Consider the following 15,673-nt stretch of genomic DNA (forward strand, 5'->3'; position numbering starts at 1 on the left):
ACCTTCAGATTTCTGTAATAATGACTGCTGTCTCTGGGAACGCCGTGTTCTCTGTATATTCATTGGTGGGGAATAGGCAGTTTTAGCTTACAATTTAGTGGACCTGCTTAGACAAAGTATTTTGGGTGAGAAAAGGCACACAAATTGGTACAGCTGATGGCTTTGATACATTCTTTCTCTTTCTCTACCCAGGAAGATAAAGCCACTCAGCGCACTGGCTAGGTCCAGATTTCTCTTAGTTGTTCTTTTGCTTGGCAGATATTTTTTGCTAGAAACTGTTGCAGTGAATATTACCTTTTCCTTGAAAGGATTGCTTTTTTAGCCAGCGATCTCATTTCTGATGAATTTTTAAATATTTAATAAAGCAATTGGTCTCTAGAAAGCACTATTTCATTGTCCTTTTGTTCTTACATGATGACTGAGGAGATTGACAAAGTAGTACTTTGTGTAATATCTATACTTATTTCCAAAACAGAAGAGGATAGATGTTTTCAATTTAGCATAGAATTCCCTACAGTACTTATCAGGCTTTACACTCTTAACATGTTTAATCAGTTGTAAAAGATCCTCTTACTCTCTGATTTATATAATAGACCTTAGCTTTTCTATTTTTGCTTCATTTGACTTCAGAATGTTTCCAATGCTATAAAAAATTGACATTTTGTTATTCTTATGTTCATCTTAAATTTTTTCATATATCAATGTTGATAAAATTCTCACTTTTTAAACAGTGACTTTTAAAGACAAAAAAAAATTTAGCCATATCCTTAAAACAAAAGAGATATATACAATATTTAATATCAAGCATATTACTGACATTTTATGTGACCGTTTTTCCTCAAAATCATATTGACTGACATTTTCAAGGGACTAATGCCTGGTCATGTGTTTTGAATTCTCCATCTGCTGGAGAGCTTTTAATGCTTTCTGGGGAATGTTGGACTCTTTCTTCTCTCTGCCTCCCTCTTTTGAGAGAGGAATTATAGGAAGAATAGTGAGTTTTATAAACCTTCACTGGCACTCCCAGAAATTCTTGTTGTGCGGTAGTATAGTAGTCCCTGAACTGATTTGGAAAATGTTTTCTTGGTCCCTGGTTTCCATTCCGTTTCAAGCATCTCTTTTGCTCACCAGTGGTGTTTCCTCTTCTCCTGTCCAGTGAGTGACACCGACCAAGTGTTGAGGCTCCTCCAGACACATTTTCTGGCTGTCAGCGTTTCCACTGGGCTGTCCCACTGCAAGCAGACACAGGATAGCTGGTGGCAACATGAGTCAGGACTGAAAGCAGGTGGTAGAGAAGGGGCGGGCGGCCGCATGGTGAGACTGCTGTGTTTTGCAGCTCCAACTTCAGCACACAGGTAAATCTTGTTGCTTGTGACTGATTGGCAAAATGAAGGTCAGTTCCAGTCAAAGCAGAAATATTGGCAGGAGCATATGTCTTACCTAGTGGTGATCCTGCTAGAAATTTTGGGCCTAATCCACACTATAAACCTGATTTCTTGCTCTCAGAACTAGAAACAATATTAATGTATAGGCAATTGTTTCAGTCTTAGGCTCTTCATAGCAGTTGCTTGAGTTGACTAATAAAAATAAAATGCCTTAATTTTAGTGTTTCAGAGTACTGTTGTATTTCTCAGGAAGTTTTGGAGACTGGTCACAAATCCATCTTTTTTGTGGCAGACATTGCAGGAATAGTGCGACCTCACTGTTAGGCTTTAATTACTTGTTCCATGTGTTTCGACTAGCTTGAAAACTGCTGACTGGCTTTAATTGCTGGGTTTTATTCAGGTCCTCCAAACAGGAGGCTGAGTATAAATATGTGAAGCTCATAATTATACCTGTTCTCTCTAACTCAGTCTTAACAGACAGTGTCCTTGCCTGTTCATGGGGTCCTATCAAGACAGATGAGCAAAGAGGGTATTACTTTCAAGAAGTTCAAACAAGAAGTAGGGTGATGATACATAATGTGCCTAGCTGGTCTCCTTTGATAACTCTTGGCTCACTGTTTTATTATTGCTGTGCACTCTTCCTGAAATCTGTAAACTCAGGGTTACCTACAATGAAGAATTTACTACTAATACTTGAAATCAGAGAGTGGGAAAATGAAGGATTGTGTTGTTTTCTAAAGATAAAGTTTGCATTTAAAAAGCTGCTGCGATCATGCCTTTAATTCCCTCATTACACATTACATACTCTTCCTCAGAGCCAACCTTTTTGGGCACCGGGAAGAAGCATTATTTCACAGATGTAATTATATTTGGGGCAAAGATTTTAGAAGCCATAAGGCAGTGTCTTTACAACAGATTAAATAGAGAGCCTTGTAATGAGAGGCTAGTGCACAATCTGGCCAGTTGGCAACAAAAAGGAAAAATTTGCTTACAAGTGAAGGGTAAGAGCATTTTAACTTGGAACAACTCAGTAGATGATGCAGTTGCTAGGTAATGTCTTTCATTTCTGGAAAAAGTCTTGAGGTGAAAGCTAATCAATAACGTAGATAGAGTGTGATGTCATTTGTTGCCATGGTTTCTGAACTTAGCAGCCTGTTATCTGCAAATAATATTGATGGTTGCTATGCAGTTGAATCTTTTCGTATTGTTGTTTTGCCATTATAAAGCTCTTTAATCTTGGCTAAAGCTTCAAAGAGCAGAGTGTCTAGGAGTTTAAATGTTGTAATAGATAGGCTTGTATTACAGCCCCAAAATATCTTCAAATTTACTACCTAATAAACAACAGGCATCAGCAGGAAGTGAACAAGGTTAACATTTTGGTGATTAAACTTCCACAAAGGAGTTGACATTTTCTAGTAAATTAATCTGCAAATTAAATATCTCTGTGGAATTAGTGCTATGACTCATTACATGGCAGATCATGTAAAAAAGGGGTAAGCAGTCAATCCTCTGGATGATAAGGCAGTCAAATGTATAAAGCTGTAAATGGCTCAAAAGCCATCACAGCTTCTTGAACAATGTCCTTGTGTTTCATATATCTTTTGCTGTTGGATTGTGCCTCTTTATTACGTTTGGGTTTTGCTAGAGAATATTTTATAGCAGCTTATGCTAAGCATCAGACAGCTGGACAGGCTGAAAGGGAAATGAGACTTATTTTTCCTGATAGTTGCCAAGGTGAAGGAAAAGCATTCTCAAGTCAGGTCCTTTAAATCAAACACAATACTTCATTTTTCACATTCTGTGGAGACGATGTTAGTTTTAGTAGAATGCCATGTATCCTTTAGTTGATTTATTGGCATCTCTCTACAGTAGTTTTTCTTGATAGTTTGAGTTATTGAAAGCATTTTGGAGGGAAAGAATGAAAAAAGAGACGAAAAGACAGAGCTCACTGCAAGCTAGAGAAGGTAACATGGGGTGATCTGAAAGATGAGGGGATTTGTAGAAGTACAAAATGTTCGGTACCCAGCGGTGAAACATTTTAAAGGAGGGGAGGATCCATTGGGCAAAGTGGAAAGAGAAAAAAAAAAAAGTACAGAGAGAAGCAGAAAAGAAAGAGGCTGATGGAAGAAAGAGAAACTGTTTTTATTGGGGTGAGAGAAGAGGGGAGGGGAGGAAGGGGAGGAAAAAATCAGATGATGGCTTGCTGAATTCTAGGGGTTTTACATCTTTGGAGTGACATTTGCCATACTGCCTAGTTTTTCTCTTTTTCCCCAGTGGATTACTCCTCCTTCTCTTCCATTTCCACTGTTCTCTGCCTTAACAACACGTTTCTTTAGAAAGCATTTTGCCACCTTCTTTCTTGTCTTCTTCACACACCTCTCCTCTGTATGGTGACATTGACTATCACATTTCTTTCGAACAGAGAAGTAATTGCCTTTATAGTCCTACTTGTCCCCTTAATATAGTGAGTGAATTGTCAAGGGCGTGCCCTCAACAGGAGACCTGAGGAAGATGTCACCAGGAAAAGCGAGGCATACAGCTAAAATCCTGCTCTTGCAAAGTGGGCAGGGGTGTTCTCGATGACTCCTCTCCTGGAACTCCTCTAGAAATTCCCTGTTGGCTGTGCAGAAACACAATAGCAGCCTTCAAGGAGTGTATCCTCAAAAGCACTGCTACTGAGAGGAGGCAGATGGAGGAGACATGCCAGCTTGATGATGATAGCAGATGTCAACAAGTTAACAATCTGAAAAGGAAACTAGCAGCACGGCAGTGCTCCTTACCCAAATGTTTAAAGAGAGGGAGGAGAAAAAAAAAAGAAAAAAGAAAAGCAACATGGAAAAGAAGATACAAATCAGTAGTGCTGATCAGCAAGAGCTGTAAAAGACTATCTGATGCTAAATCTGTAAAGTGGTGCTGTTGAGTGGATTTGTCTAAAGAAGTATTTCACTATTAGGCTGTCACAAAGGAAGAGCATTTACTTCAGATGCCATATGCCAACTGTGCAATTAGGCTTCCAGTCATACATGCCCTGTGTACTAAAGCGGGGGGCAAGTCTCAGCCATTTGCAATTGCTGTTGCATAATGCTTGCTTTTACAATCCTGGATATTCTGTTGCTTGCACTGTTGTGAGACCTCTGTTGTTTGGGATAAGATACTTATCTTTTATTTCTCCAGGGTTTTTATCTTAGGGATATTTGTTTTCTGTGTTGCTTTTTTTTTTTTTTCTCCCTTAAGGAAAAACTAAATTGTCAGATCTTTTTTAATATTCTTTCACAGTATAAAGCAATTCAATTTAAAAAAGATTACAAGAAACATACATTTTCTGTCTGAGAAAAAAGCCACACACCTTATTATATAGGGGACAGCTTGGTACTTTGTACTAGTGAACAACTTCATAAAACATACATACAATAGTGGAAAGTCTCAGGCAGCTTTAACAAAGGAATTTCTTAATTTGTGAATTTCTGCTGTTTTTCTTAGGCCAAATTTTTGTACCGACAGGCACTGAAAGACACTGATTGTAGGTGATGAGCAGACGTGGGATTTAGGTACCTCTCCTAAAGGAAAAGGATAAGAGAAACTGTGCACAGCAAAGTCCCCAGAGCCACCGTGACACTCTCTGCATTGCATACACCTTGTGAAGCCTTTGAAGCTGTTCCCACCCCTTTCACATGTGACTATGATGTTCCATGTAGCACTGGATGGCCCAGTGTCACTGAGCACTTAACGCAGATTTGGAGTAGGTTTTCCAGCATGATATGGACATTAAAATATAAACAGGTGTATCAACATAAGCAATTAGTGAAAGCATCCTGGCCTTTGAAGCAACATATGGGCCTAAGGTGAGATAATGCAACCTGGAACAAAAAGTCATCAGCTATAGATACAAGTCTTCTGAGTGTGTGATATATCATAATAGTTAGTCGATTGCAATTACTTCAGCTGTGTTGATAGTGCTGAATGTAGTAGCTGATGCAGTTATTGCAACTGAGAGATGCCTAGTAAGATTAAGGAAAATACAGATATTTAACCCATTTACATGCTTTAGCTACTATTGGTGCTATTTAAATAAAAATCTCAGAGCTTGTTGCTAAAAGTTCACTTCAGTGTACAAAATTATTGAAAAAAAGTAATAAAAAAATCTGACGTTTGGAAATTACTTTAGATTTATTAAAGCAATTTTCATTTCATTTTATGTCTGTATGATTCAGCTAAGCTCTTCTCTGGAGTTTTTATATCTTTATTTGAGGTCTTGGGTCAGTCATGCTGCAAATAATCTCTTTTTATGAGTAGACTTAAGGCATGTTTGTTTTCTGTGTAATGATTTAGAAACAGAAAGTTAGTTCCCAACCCAAATCGAAACAAGTAGTTGTTCTTGTAATAGTTGCAGCACATTTTTTCTAGTGTATGAGGAGATAAATGCACAATTTTGTTTTTCAAAATGTACTGCAGAAAAAAAGAACCTTGTGAGGAAAACCCAGTTTTCGCCAGAAGCTCTCCACAAAAACAAGCCCCCCACCCCAAATCCCCAACAGCCTAATAGAGCAATTCTGTGCACGCTGAGAAAATAAATCCTTCGTGGTTCTTGTAGCTTCAGTTAAAATACAAAAATGTCAATATTCCTATCTGATGTTTCGAATGCAAGGATGTTGCTGTACAAGATGTCCTGTCCTGGGCTGTTGGCTTTCTGTCTTTCCTGCAAAGACGCATGAGGTGCAGAGGACAGCAGAGCCAGGACGCCACACTACTGATACCTCTCAAACACGCCTCTGCTCATGAGGAATGAACTAACATTGGTACCTGTGATAAAGGGCAGCATGTCGTGATGAGCAGCACTGTGCACCTTCCTCACTCTGCAGCTACAGCTGAGCGCTCTGTACAAACCATGTTTAGGGGCTCTGATGTTCTTCATTTCCCTGAGGTGGTAAAATATCGCTTCAGTGCAGAAAGGAGTGTTCAAGTCCAGCAGAATTGTTTTTTTCATGTAGATGTTGAAGTAATTTTACTGAAGAGGTAGCACCAGAGTTATGCTAGCCCATCTAGCTATTTTGTCACAAATCTTCAGACATGTTGGAGCATTGGAGACAAACAGAACTGTACTGATGTAAGTTCATAAAACTTTTTTAGAGGAGGGAAACTTATTTTTTTCCCAACATAACTAGAGGTTGCAGATGACATTGTTCATATATTACAAGCAGAACATTGCTCCTGCTTGCCCGAAGTCCTTGTAAGAAACTAATCCCCAGATTTTCATAGTTTGTGTGAGATCAGCCATATATTCAGGTGTTTAAGTAGTTTCTAAGGATACTTTTGCATGTATTAAAGGTGCTTCCAAAGGTTGCCTTTTTCTGACACCTCATAAACCACCAGCCAACCAGGTCCAAGAATTACCAGCATTTTAAAAGCCAGGAATCCCTCCATGTATAAGGCAGAATTATTTTTTGTCTAGTCAGTACAATATTGTTATATGAAAAATTATTTTTTATTTATGAAAAGCCATTCTAGGTGTGGGAAGCCATTCCAGGCCATTTTGGGAACAGGACATGCAAAATAAACCGGGTGCCCGCTGAGAAGTCTGTAGTTGTTTTCTGTTAGAGTCTATAAATTTCTCCACATTGATCAAGCTCAGCTGGATTACACTGCTCTTAACGCCTCAGACTGAGCAAGGCATGATGAGATCGTCCACCCTGTTTTTGGGAAGTGCTGCATTTTGTTTGCCCATTTTGTGGTACTGTCTATTCCCTTTACTGGTCTTTTTCCCTCCGCCACTCAGTGAGTGAATTTTCCTTTTCCTTACCTGAAGCTGCTACACCCTCTCTGTTACTTCCCTGAGTCACGTCTGCTTCCCCCCACCCTCTATGTCCCCTGAAACTCCGTGATCTTCTGTACAAGTCTTCCCATCCCCCTTCTCCGATTTGCCATTTCTGAACATTATTTTAGATCTTCTGTTCCCATCCAGCATGAAATGGGTTCTGCTGGCAGAAAGACACAGCAGCTTTACTGAATGTGCTCGGTTGCCTGAGATGGCTTGATAACAAAGAAATTACCAATTATTTCTGATAGGTAATGCTTTCAGATGTTAAGCCTGGGACAGCCGTGGGGCAGAAAAGTCCTTCCTAAAGGCACATTCCCTTCTGTTTATCACTAGCCTGAAACACCGTCTTTCCGAGGTACCGATGAACCTGGTTTGCTTTTACCACAATCTCAGAGTAATTTGGTGCTGTATTCCTTTCACATAAAAAAAAAATTTTTACAAATTACTTTATTTATTTGTTTTCATTTAGGAGATAAAAATTCAGCACCATGCACAGAAAAATCCTTTATGTTGTAGAGTTATAGACAGGAAAAGACAATGAAGTACATCTTATTATATTCAGTGTTTATTTTTACATGGAAAGCTATTGCGGTTTCTTCCTGATATTTTTACTGGCAATAACAAGGTAAAAATGTTTTATTACGCAAATTATATACTTCCAGCACAGTGTTTTAAAATGAAAATTACCTGTATAAAAGAGACTTTCAGTCAGTCTATATAGGCAGCTGAAAAATTGGTTTGAATGCATGCAGCTAATGGTCACAGCAATTTGCATGGGAGCAGGTTTAATGTAAGCCTAGGCACTGCTTACTTTAGTTAGGCTTTCATAAATGTTGGACAAGAGGAATGAAAAAATGCTATAGTAAATGTTGAATAAAATCAAAAGCTAAATGCTTAAGGCATGGATTTTTAAAATTCTAGAGTCAGTTATCTAACAAACTTCTGTGTTTTACTGAGATGTGGCAGTTCAATTCCCTTTAAAAACAAAAACCTCCACTCAGCTTGTCTTTTTTCAGTCTTCAAGTAACAACAATTACCGGTAATACATTAATACTCCTATTGATACCAATGGGAGGAAAGAGTGCAAGAAATATTAAGATTGTAGACAAATAAATGTCTTGTATAATTATTCTATTTTTGGAATCTTGCAGTGCAATAAGTAGGTTAAGCTTTTCAATGCTAATAGCTAACACAACCTCCATCATAAAGCTTCCTTCATCTGAAGTCATCAGATGATGAAATTTACTGTCCTTGTTTAGTGAGGAGGAGAGGAAACCACTTGCTATAAAATATCTGAGGTGAACTTGTTTCTTTTTACTCATAAAGTGTAGCTCTTGCACAGACGGTCGAGAAGGTGCAGAATATTATAGTCCTCCTGTGTTTAACTGTTTCTGTATGCCCTGGAATTTTAAGAGAATTTAGGATGTGTTTGGCAGTAGCTTTCCCTCTATAATCAGGTTGCTATGGTAAACCCATTATTCTAGAGAAAGAAAGAGTATGTTTAGTAAAGTGCTGATCCCTTTTCAGTATAATGTGAGCTTCAAATTACTTTTGAACGATTGAATTTGTATGGTGAGTATTTTATCACAATAACTAAGAGAAGGCGGCCACAGAATAAGGTGTGGCTTCTGTTATTTCAGTAGCGGATACATCTGACAAAGTAGTAGTATGGCTGAAGCAACCTTAACCTGCAAATATCTACTCCTGGTTTTCCCAGGGAAGCAAGCTGAAATTTATTGTTGCAGAATGCTATTACTTTTTGTGTTTATCTATATGGTGATAAACTGAGCCTTTGAAGTTTACGTTTGCTACATCCTATGCAGTTAGTTGTTCAGAAGCAAAAGGACTCTAATAGTCCGTTAAATTATGTCCACAGAGTGTGCCCACCTTACATAATCCAACCAAAATCTCAGTACTTTTGGAGGTAAAGTATACTTTTTAAACCAATACAAAGTTGCAATTATTTAGTGCCACCACTAAATTCACTTCCCATATTCCTAGCGCTTATTTGGTCACATTTGTAAAAGAAAAGGAATGATGAACTAATAATTTGAGTATCAATATCAGCAGCAGTATACTAAACTACTGTAACTGTGTCTTTGAATAACTAAAACTAAAGAAATAGCTGAGAGAATTCCTTTTCCAGAGCACTTACTGACTGAGGTTTCTCTCCATTTTCAAGACACTTTCAGTTCTGCTGAGGTCTGCAGTCAGATGATCTAACTCATACCCTGAGTTTAAGTGAGAGCCAGCCAAAATAAAATACAAGGCACAGATATCAACAAGGAATTTGGGCTTTTTGAATATATGTATTGGTGTTTTATTCATTAGCTAAGATGAGAAGATTGAGAAAGTAGGGCCTAAATTCCCTTTGTGCTCAATTTTGAGAAGACAGCCTCAGCTTGTATCTTTTACATGACAAAAATGTGCCCTATCTGCCTATGGATGTGATATTCCTCATTTTTTTTTTGCTGGTGAAACTATTGCACATTAACTAAAATGAATAAATATTAATTGCAGCAGGGACTGAGAGGAACCTGTTCCCATTCCAGTGCAAGTGCCCAGCCACTTGGCTCTCAGGTCATTCTGACTTATTAAATTAAGCATTATAGAAGGTAAAGCTTGATTACAGAACATGCAGGAGTCTCATTACAGAACCTTCCTTCGCTCGTCCCTCTGGAGGATTTTCCGTCTCTGCTGACTCCTCTCTTCAAAGCAACTTGCTTAAACTGATTTTATTGTCCTTCAGGCATCCTCCTTATTATAGCATTAGCTGGCCAGGATACCACTGTTAAAAATGGTTCTTTTGTTTATTTCATAGAGTCTTCACAACACATGGGTCCTGTTCATCAGGTACCTGTCTGTCTACAGGTGACTGACTGTGCTTTGGGACACTGCAATGTGACATTTTTGTAAAAGTAGCCAGGTTGTCTAAAGTGGATGCATGGAAAGAGACTGCGAGAGCGCCAAACAACAAGTTGGACTCATTAAAAGTCTCGGTATATTTAAGTACTAAGAAATGATTTTGTTCCAGTTGCTAATGTAACTGTCCTTGGCAAATAACTGTAGCTTAGAGAATGCAGGCAAAGAACATCAATCATTCTGTGGACAATCATATCTTAAATGTTGATGTAATTACCAAATACAACTGTATTTCGTGATGTGGTAGATGCGCTTCCTATAATAAGTTTCTTTCTGGAATGAATATCCTCATATAATTGCCAATGCAACATAGTTTTAAAATTATGTATATTATAAAGGTATCATGAAACATTTTCTGTTAATTCTCTCTATAAACATGTCTTTTTAAAGATTCTTGCACTTTTTTTAAGTTGATCATAAAATGTCCTAGATTGAATCCTGACACATAGAATGTCAGCTCGAAAGTGCAATGTACATTGATGGTTGGGAAGATGCATCAATAAAGCAGCTATAAAATGAGCTGGCAATTTTTCCATAAGTAATAAGATACCCCCTCTACTCCAGCTTATTTAGACTGGGTTTTTCTGAAAAATCAAATGTAAAAAATTTGGTTTAGAAGTTGAAAGAAAAATAGATTAACAATGATCTGGCAGTATGTTGACCTAAAAGGTTTTATTGTCACAAAATCTACAGTTAGAAAAGCCCCACTAAGGTTCTCCTTAACAGTCCTTTCCCACTCAGCAAAATATTTCAGCAAATGTTGAGAAAATATTGTGCATGCTGAACTGTTTGGTTACATAATGAAACACTGCACTTGGAGGATTTTTTTGCTTTGTCGCTATAGTTGCTCCTACTGTAAATTTGGGTTCTGCAGTCAATAGAGAAGTGTCTAGGACCAGGTTGAGTCTCACTGCTGCTATGATGAAATTAGATCGAGAGGAACAGGCTTTTCTGCATCCATGTCTCTGGTGGCCCTTTTTTACACATGATATCTTTTCCCAAGCCCATGAAATGTATTACTTTGATCCATGGTTTGTGTCATATTTAGAGCATTCTCACAGTAGCATTGCATTAAAACGATTTTAAAAATACGGAGGCAAACTCTTAGAAGTTAGGAAATAACAAAATCAATGTTCCCTTGAACTGAGTCTGTCTTATATATGTGCAACGTAAGACTGTCCTTGATTGTAGTTTTTTTCACATCTGACCATTTATTACTCACTGCTCTGAGGGCTTTAGAGTGGAAGATCTATGGGAGTTTGGCTGAGTCTCTTCCCTCTTTAAGCTCTGGGGAGTTCTCCTGTGAACAGGTTGATGGAAGGGAAGACAGAGGTTGTGCTTTTGACTTCTGTTTCCTCAGGTCTAGACAAGAAAAATTATAGGGATTTTTGCTTTCCAAATGCCTGACAAAGTATTTGAAGAGTTATGTTTCTACATGAATAGAGAGTATCTTAGATAGCCCTGGGCATAGACTGTTTAATTCTAATCACATTCATTTTGGAGTTTCTGAGGTATGTGCTAAATATTTTAGATCATTCATAGAGGTTAATTATACAGTTAAACATGTGCCATAGCTCTGTTCTGCCAAGTTGAGATGTGAAAAATGTACAATGCCAATGGTTGCTTAATGTTGCTGTTTCCACCAAGACATAACAGTGATATACTTTGCTTCTGGTTGCCATGGAGGAGGGATAGTTTGTTTTTGGGTTTTTTTGGGTTTTTTTTTTTGTTTTTTTTAATAGTGTTTATGTGCATACTTTGATTAATACAGAGTGACTTGTAGTTTGTCTTTGGGGGGTAGGGTGTCGAATAAGTTTGGTTTTTTATTTCCTTTATTTTACTTCACTGAAATCATGACTCTAACAATTGTTTATTCTTACAGGGAGATGTGAATGTGGCCAATGCACTTGTTTCCCTCCAGGAGACAACAGAATTCATGGCAAAAACTGTGAATGTGATGATCGACAGTGTGAAAATGTGGATGGCAATGTCTGTGGGGGTATGCATTCATTTGATATAATATAATTAATATAAGTCTTGACAGTTTATAACTTTCTGTTCCCCCTGGTTTTATAATGTAATGTCACTATAGACTATTGACATCATTGATTAATTATAATAGATTATAAATTTTTGTAAGAAACAAGCTATATAAATATTGGATATGTTTGTGAATATTTATTTTAAAACTTCAGAAACACTAACAATGAAGTAGGTTAAATACACCTAATAGCATAAATGTAAGAACTGTAGTATATCCCAAATTCCATCAGTATTCGTTAGAGAAGAATACAGACACTTAAAGGAAAACCTGAAAAATTAGGTAATTTTACTTTGTGTTTAGTACAGTTGATGTTTTACTGAGAATGTTGTATTTTACCTAAAGTTAATAATGACCAGCATTACTTCTGAATATTTCATATTCACTGACAGTGATATGTCTGTTTTCTAAAAAAGTAGTAAAAATATATTATGAAAAATATATTATGAAAGAATCTAAAATGCTTGACATACATTGTCATAGTAATTGTACAGGCAGATGGTATATTTTAATGTTGACAGTGAAAACCTCCCTTGTTGATTTTTCAGTAACGTATGTTGGTGTTAAGCAATATTTCAAGTTAGTTTTAGATATGTAAATGCATACATAGCATATGGTATTTTAAAAACAGGTGAGTAGTATTTGTCCTAAATGCTCTCTTTCTGGATTTTATTTGCTTTATTTTTAAAATTACTCTTTGATTCTTAACATTAACAAAGTAGTTGGTATGAACAATGACATGCTTTATTATAGTCATTATTTCTATGTAAGAAAAAACATATTGCTTCATAATCTTTGGGTACATAAAAAATTCTGACTACAGGAAATACTTTGTCAAGGTCTCTGCCATACAGAATGTAGGCATATATGGAAAATTCTAGTTTGAATGTCTAACCAGCCATAATAATAGTTTATAATATTCAGTGTAGTTCAATAATATGAATGTGTAGGTAAAGAATAATTTGAAATTTAATTTTGTTTAAAGGACATGAAAGCAGATAAAAGCACTGAAAAGCTGGGTCATATTTGTCATAAATTAAGTAGCTGGGAACCAAAATTCATCATCTTTCACAATTAAAAGTATCTCTTCTGTTTATGTCATTCATATTTTACATTATTCGATGACAATGCTTCAATGTTAATATTGCTAATTACATTGCACATTTTGGAAATTATAGACAAAAATTCCATTCTTCCTTATTAGGAAGGATACAGTGATAATTTTAATTTTTGTTGCTGGCTAGAGCACCTTACACTTAAATGAATAATCACCTCGACACTTGAGCCAGTGTCCAATTTTTTACTGTGCAGGAGACACTCTAGGTCACACTTTCACCTGAATAAACTCTCCCCTTTCGTCTAAATAGCTTTGTCCAAAGAGAATGGCAGAAATTAATTAATTCATTTTAAAACCATAGGCTTTAAGCTTATTTTCCAAATTTTGAAACAACAAATAGAAGGGAAAGCCAGCTCATGAACTTATGAATCAGTTGTAGTCTCAAGCAAGCTCAACTTCTCCACTTTCATTCAAGCTAATAGTTTAGTTACTAATGGTTCCCTGCAGGTGAAAGAACTTATATGGGAAAATGCAATTCAAGTGCCCTGTTTGAAATTGCACTGCACAGCATCTGTTGACAGGACATCAGAAGGCCCACCCTCTGATTTTTGCTGTTCCAGGGAGCTGATTATTCCCATTCCTAATTCTTTCCCCAAAATCATAGAATAAGCACCAAATCAGGAATTCTGTTGTCCTGGGCTTTCTTGTAAGTAAAAGGAGAGGAGGAAGCATGGCAAAAAGTGGTGATTAAATCCACCAAGATCTGAGCTGACCTCTGAAGTGCCTCAAGGGAGACTAGAGCATCTTTGCTCAATCACAGCTGTCTGAACTTGGTGAGGTGAAGCTGGTCTGTAGACTTTTAGTCTTCCCAATTAGAAGTCATGCCACTACTAATACCATCCTCTAAAAATTGATGGATTTCTGTAGTAGGTCTGTTGGGATTCCAGTGGTAAAAAAATGGCAGATTATTTTTTCATATTCTTGATAATTTATTTCTTGTTCTGTCTATTGTATTTCTAAATATAATTTGAGACATTTTCAGATTATTCTAGATTTAGTTGTAATTTACTCCTTGAAGCATGTTCCTATATTATTATTATCATTATTGCATGATTCCATCTGCTTTTGTTCTTTTATAGCCAAGAACTGGTTTCCCCTTCCTCTCTTTTTGCTCTCATGCCACAAAAGTGTTTGGTTGTTTGCACTTCTCCGGTTCTTCCATGTGAAGTGTGCTGAGATTCAAATTAGCAAACACAGATGTCTTACTAATCACTCAGGTCTCTTCCATACACCACTTTTTCTTCTCTTGGCTGCTGGAGCTCTGGACTGGCTCCTTCCCTCATTTCTGCTCTCTCTCCCTCTCTTTCCTTCCTTTATTTTTTTTCCTTCTGTTATTTCTTCTTTTTTTACTGCTGGCAGATCCTGAAACCTTATTTTCTTTGACCATCCAGTGGCCAACTGTGCTTCTGATCCACCTGCCTGAAGATGTGTGTGTGTCCCCCCCCCCCCCCAATAACTGAAGGCAGCACCTATTTAGGTGTAAGTACTAAGTAGAGGAATGTTTATCTTCAGGAGTCCTCATGAGTTGCAGCTTTCTGTTCGCTCACCATTTAGCAAGTGAATTCCCCTCACCTTCCCTCACCTTCAAACTCATTATATGAGCCATTTACCCCTTATGCGTTTTCTGTGACTTCGTCTTTCACTGTGGCTTCCACCAACATTTTCATTGAAATGTCTCTTCCTACAGTTTCTGACCCAATGTAAGCATTTCTGTCATTGTTATCCTTTTCAGACCCTCAATAGCCTCTGATGTCACTGATAGCTTCAGTCCTACTCTTTAGTAGTTGTCTGATGTTTTGCTTGGCTATCACTTTCTATCCTGATAACATTTTTGAATGTTTCCTTTGATATATGGTAGTTCTCATATCTCCCTTTTTAGGAGATTCTACCAATTTTAACCTTATTTTCTTTCCTCTTTTGCAACTTATCTATTCACAAAACTTCTCTCATTAATTTTGCAGTAGTGGCACACCCATCTCTTCCTTTTAAGTTTGTCCATGCTTCCATCTCAGCCTGAACCTCTTGACACCTCTTGCTGAACTGCTTATTCCTTCCTCTTTCCTTCTCCTCTTTTCAGTACTACTTTTCTACCACTGTTGGTACCTAGGCAATCACTGTCAGGACATAAGCCCTTGCTAGTAACTCTGGCTTCAGAGAACTGTAAGCTGGACTCCGTGAATGTGCAGGGCCTGACAGTGAGCACTGAGTGCCTGTAAAGCACAAGGAAGGAAGACGAGTGTTTTCAGGTTCAATGCATGCTGAAATGAGAAATGTGAATGACAACCTAAATGGTTTGAATAAGAATTGTTACTGGCCTCCTCTGACCAGCAGAGATTGATTAATAGCTTGCTTTCCGAACAGCTGTCCATGCAATGGTAGAAAGACATGAGGCG

General features: G+C 37.4%; 1 protein-coding gene across 1 annotated transcript in view; it reads left to right on the top strand.

Moving 5' to 3' along the window:
* The window catches only part of ITGBL1 (integrin subunit beta like 1), a gene marked incomplete at both ends in the record, with an annotated part of 143,770 nt that overhangs the window by 111,121 nt on the left and 16,976 nt on the right, over positions 1 to 15,673 (top strand). Inside the window, one exon of the mRNA XM_082337850.1 lies at positions 12,005 to 12,121. Within this exon, the coding sequence (XP_082193976.1) occupies positions 12,005 to 12,121 (117 nt within the window). The remainder of the gene's footprint in view (positions 1 to 12,004; positions 12,122 to 15,673) is intronic.

Source organism: Platalea leucorodia, assembly GCF_965183815.1.
Source record: "Platalea leucorodia genome assembly, chromosome: 2".
Classification (NCBI taxonomy): domain Eukaryota; kingdom Metazoa; phylum Chordata; class Aves; order Pelecaniformes; family Threskiornithidae; genus Platalea; species Platalea leucorodia.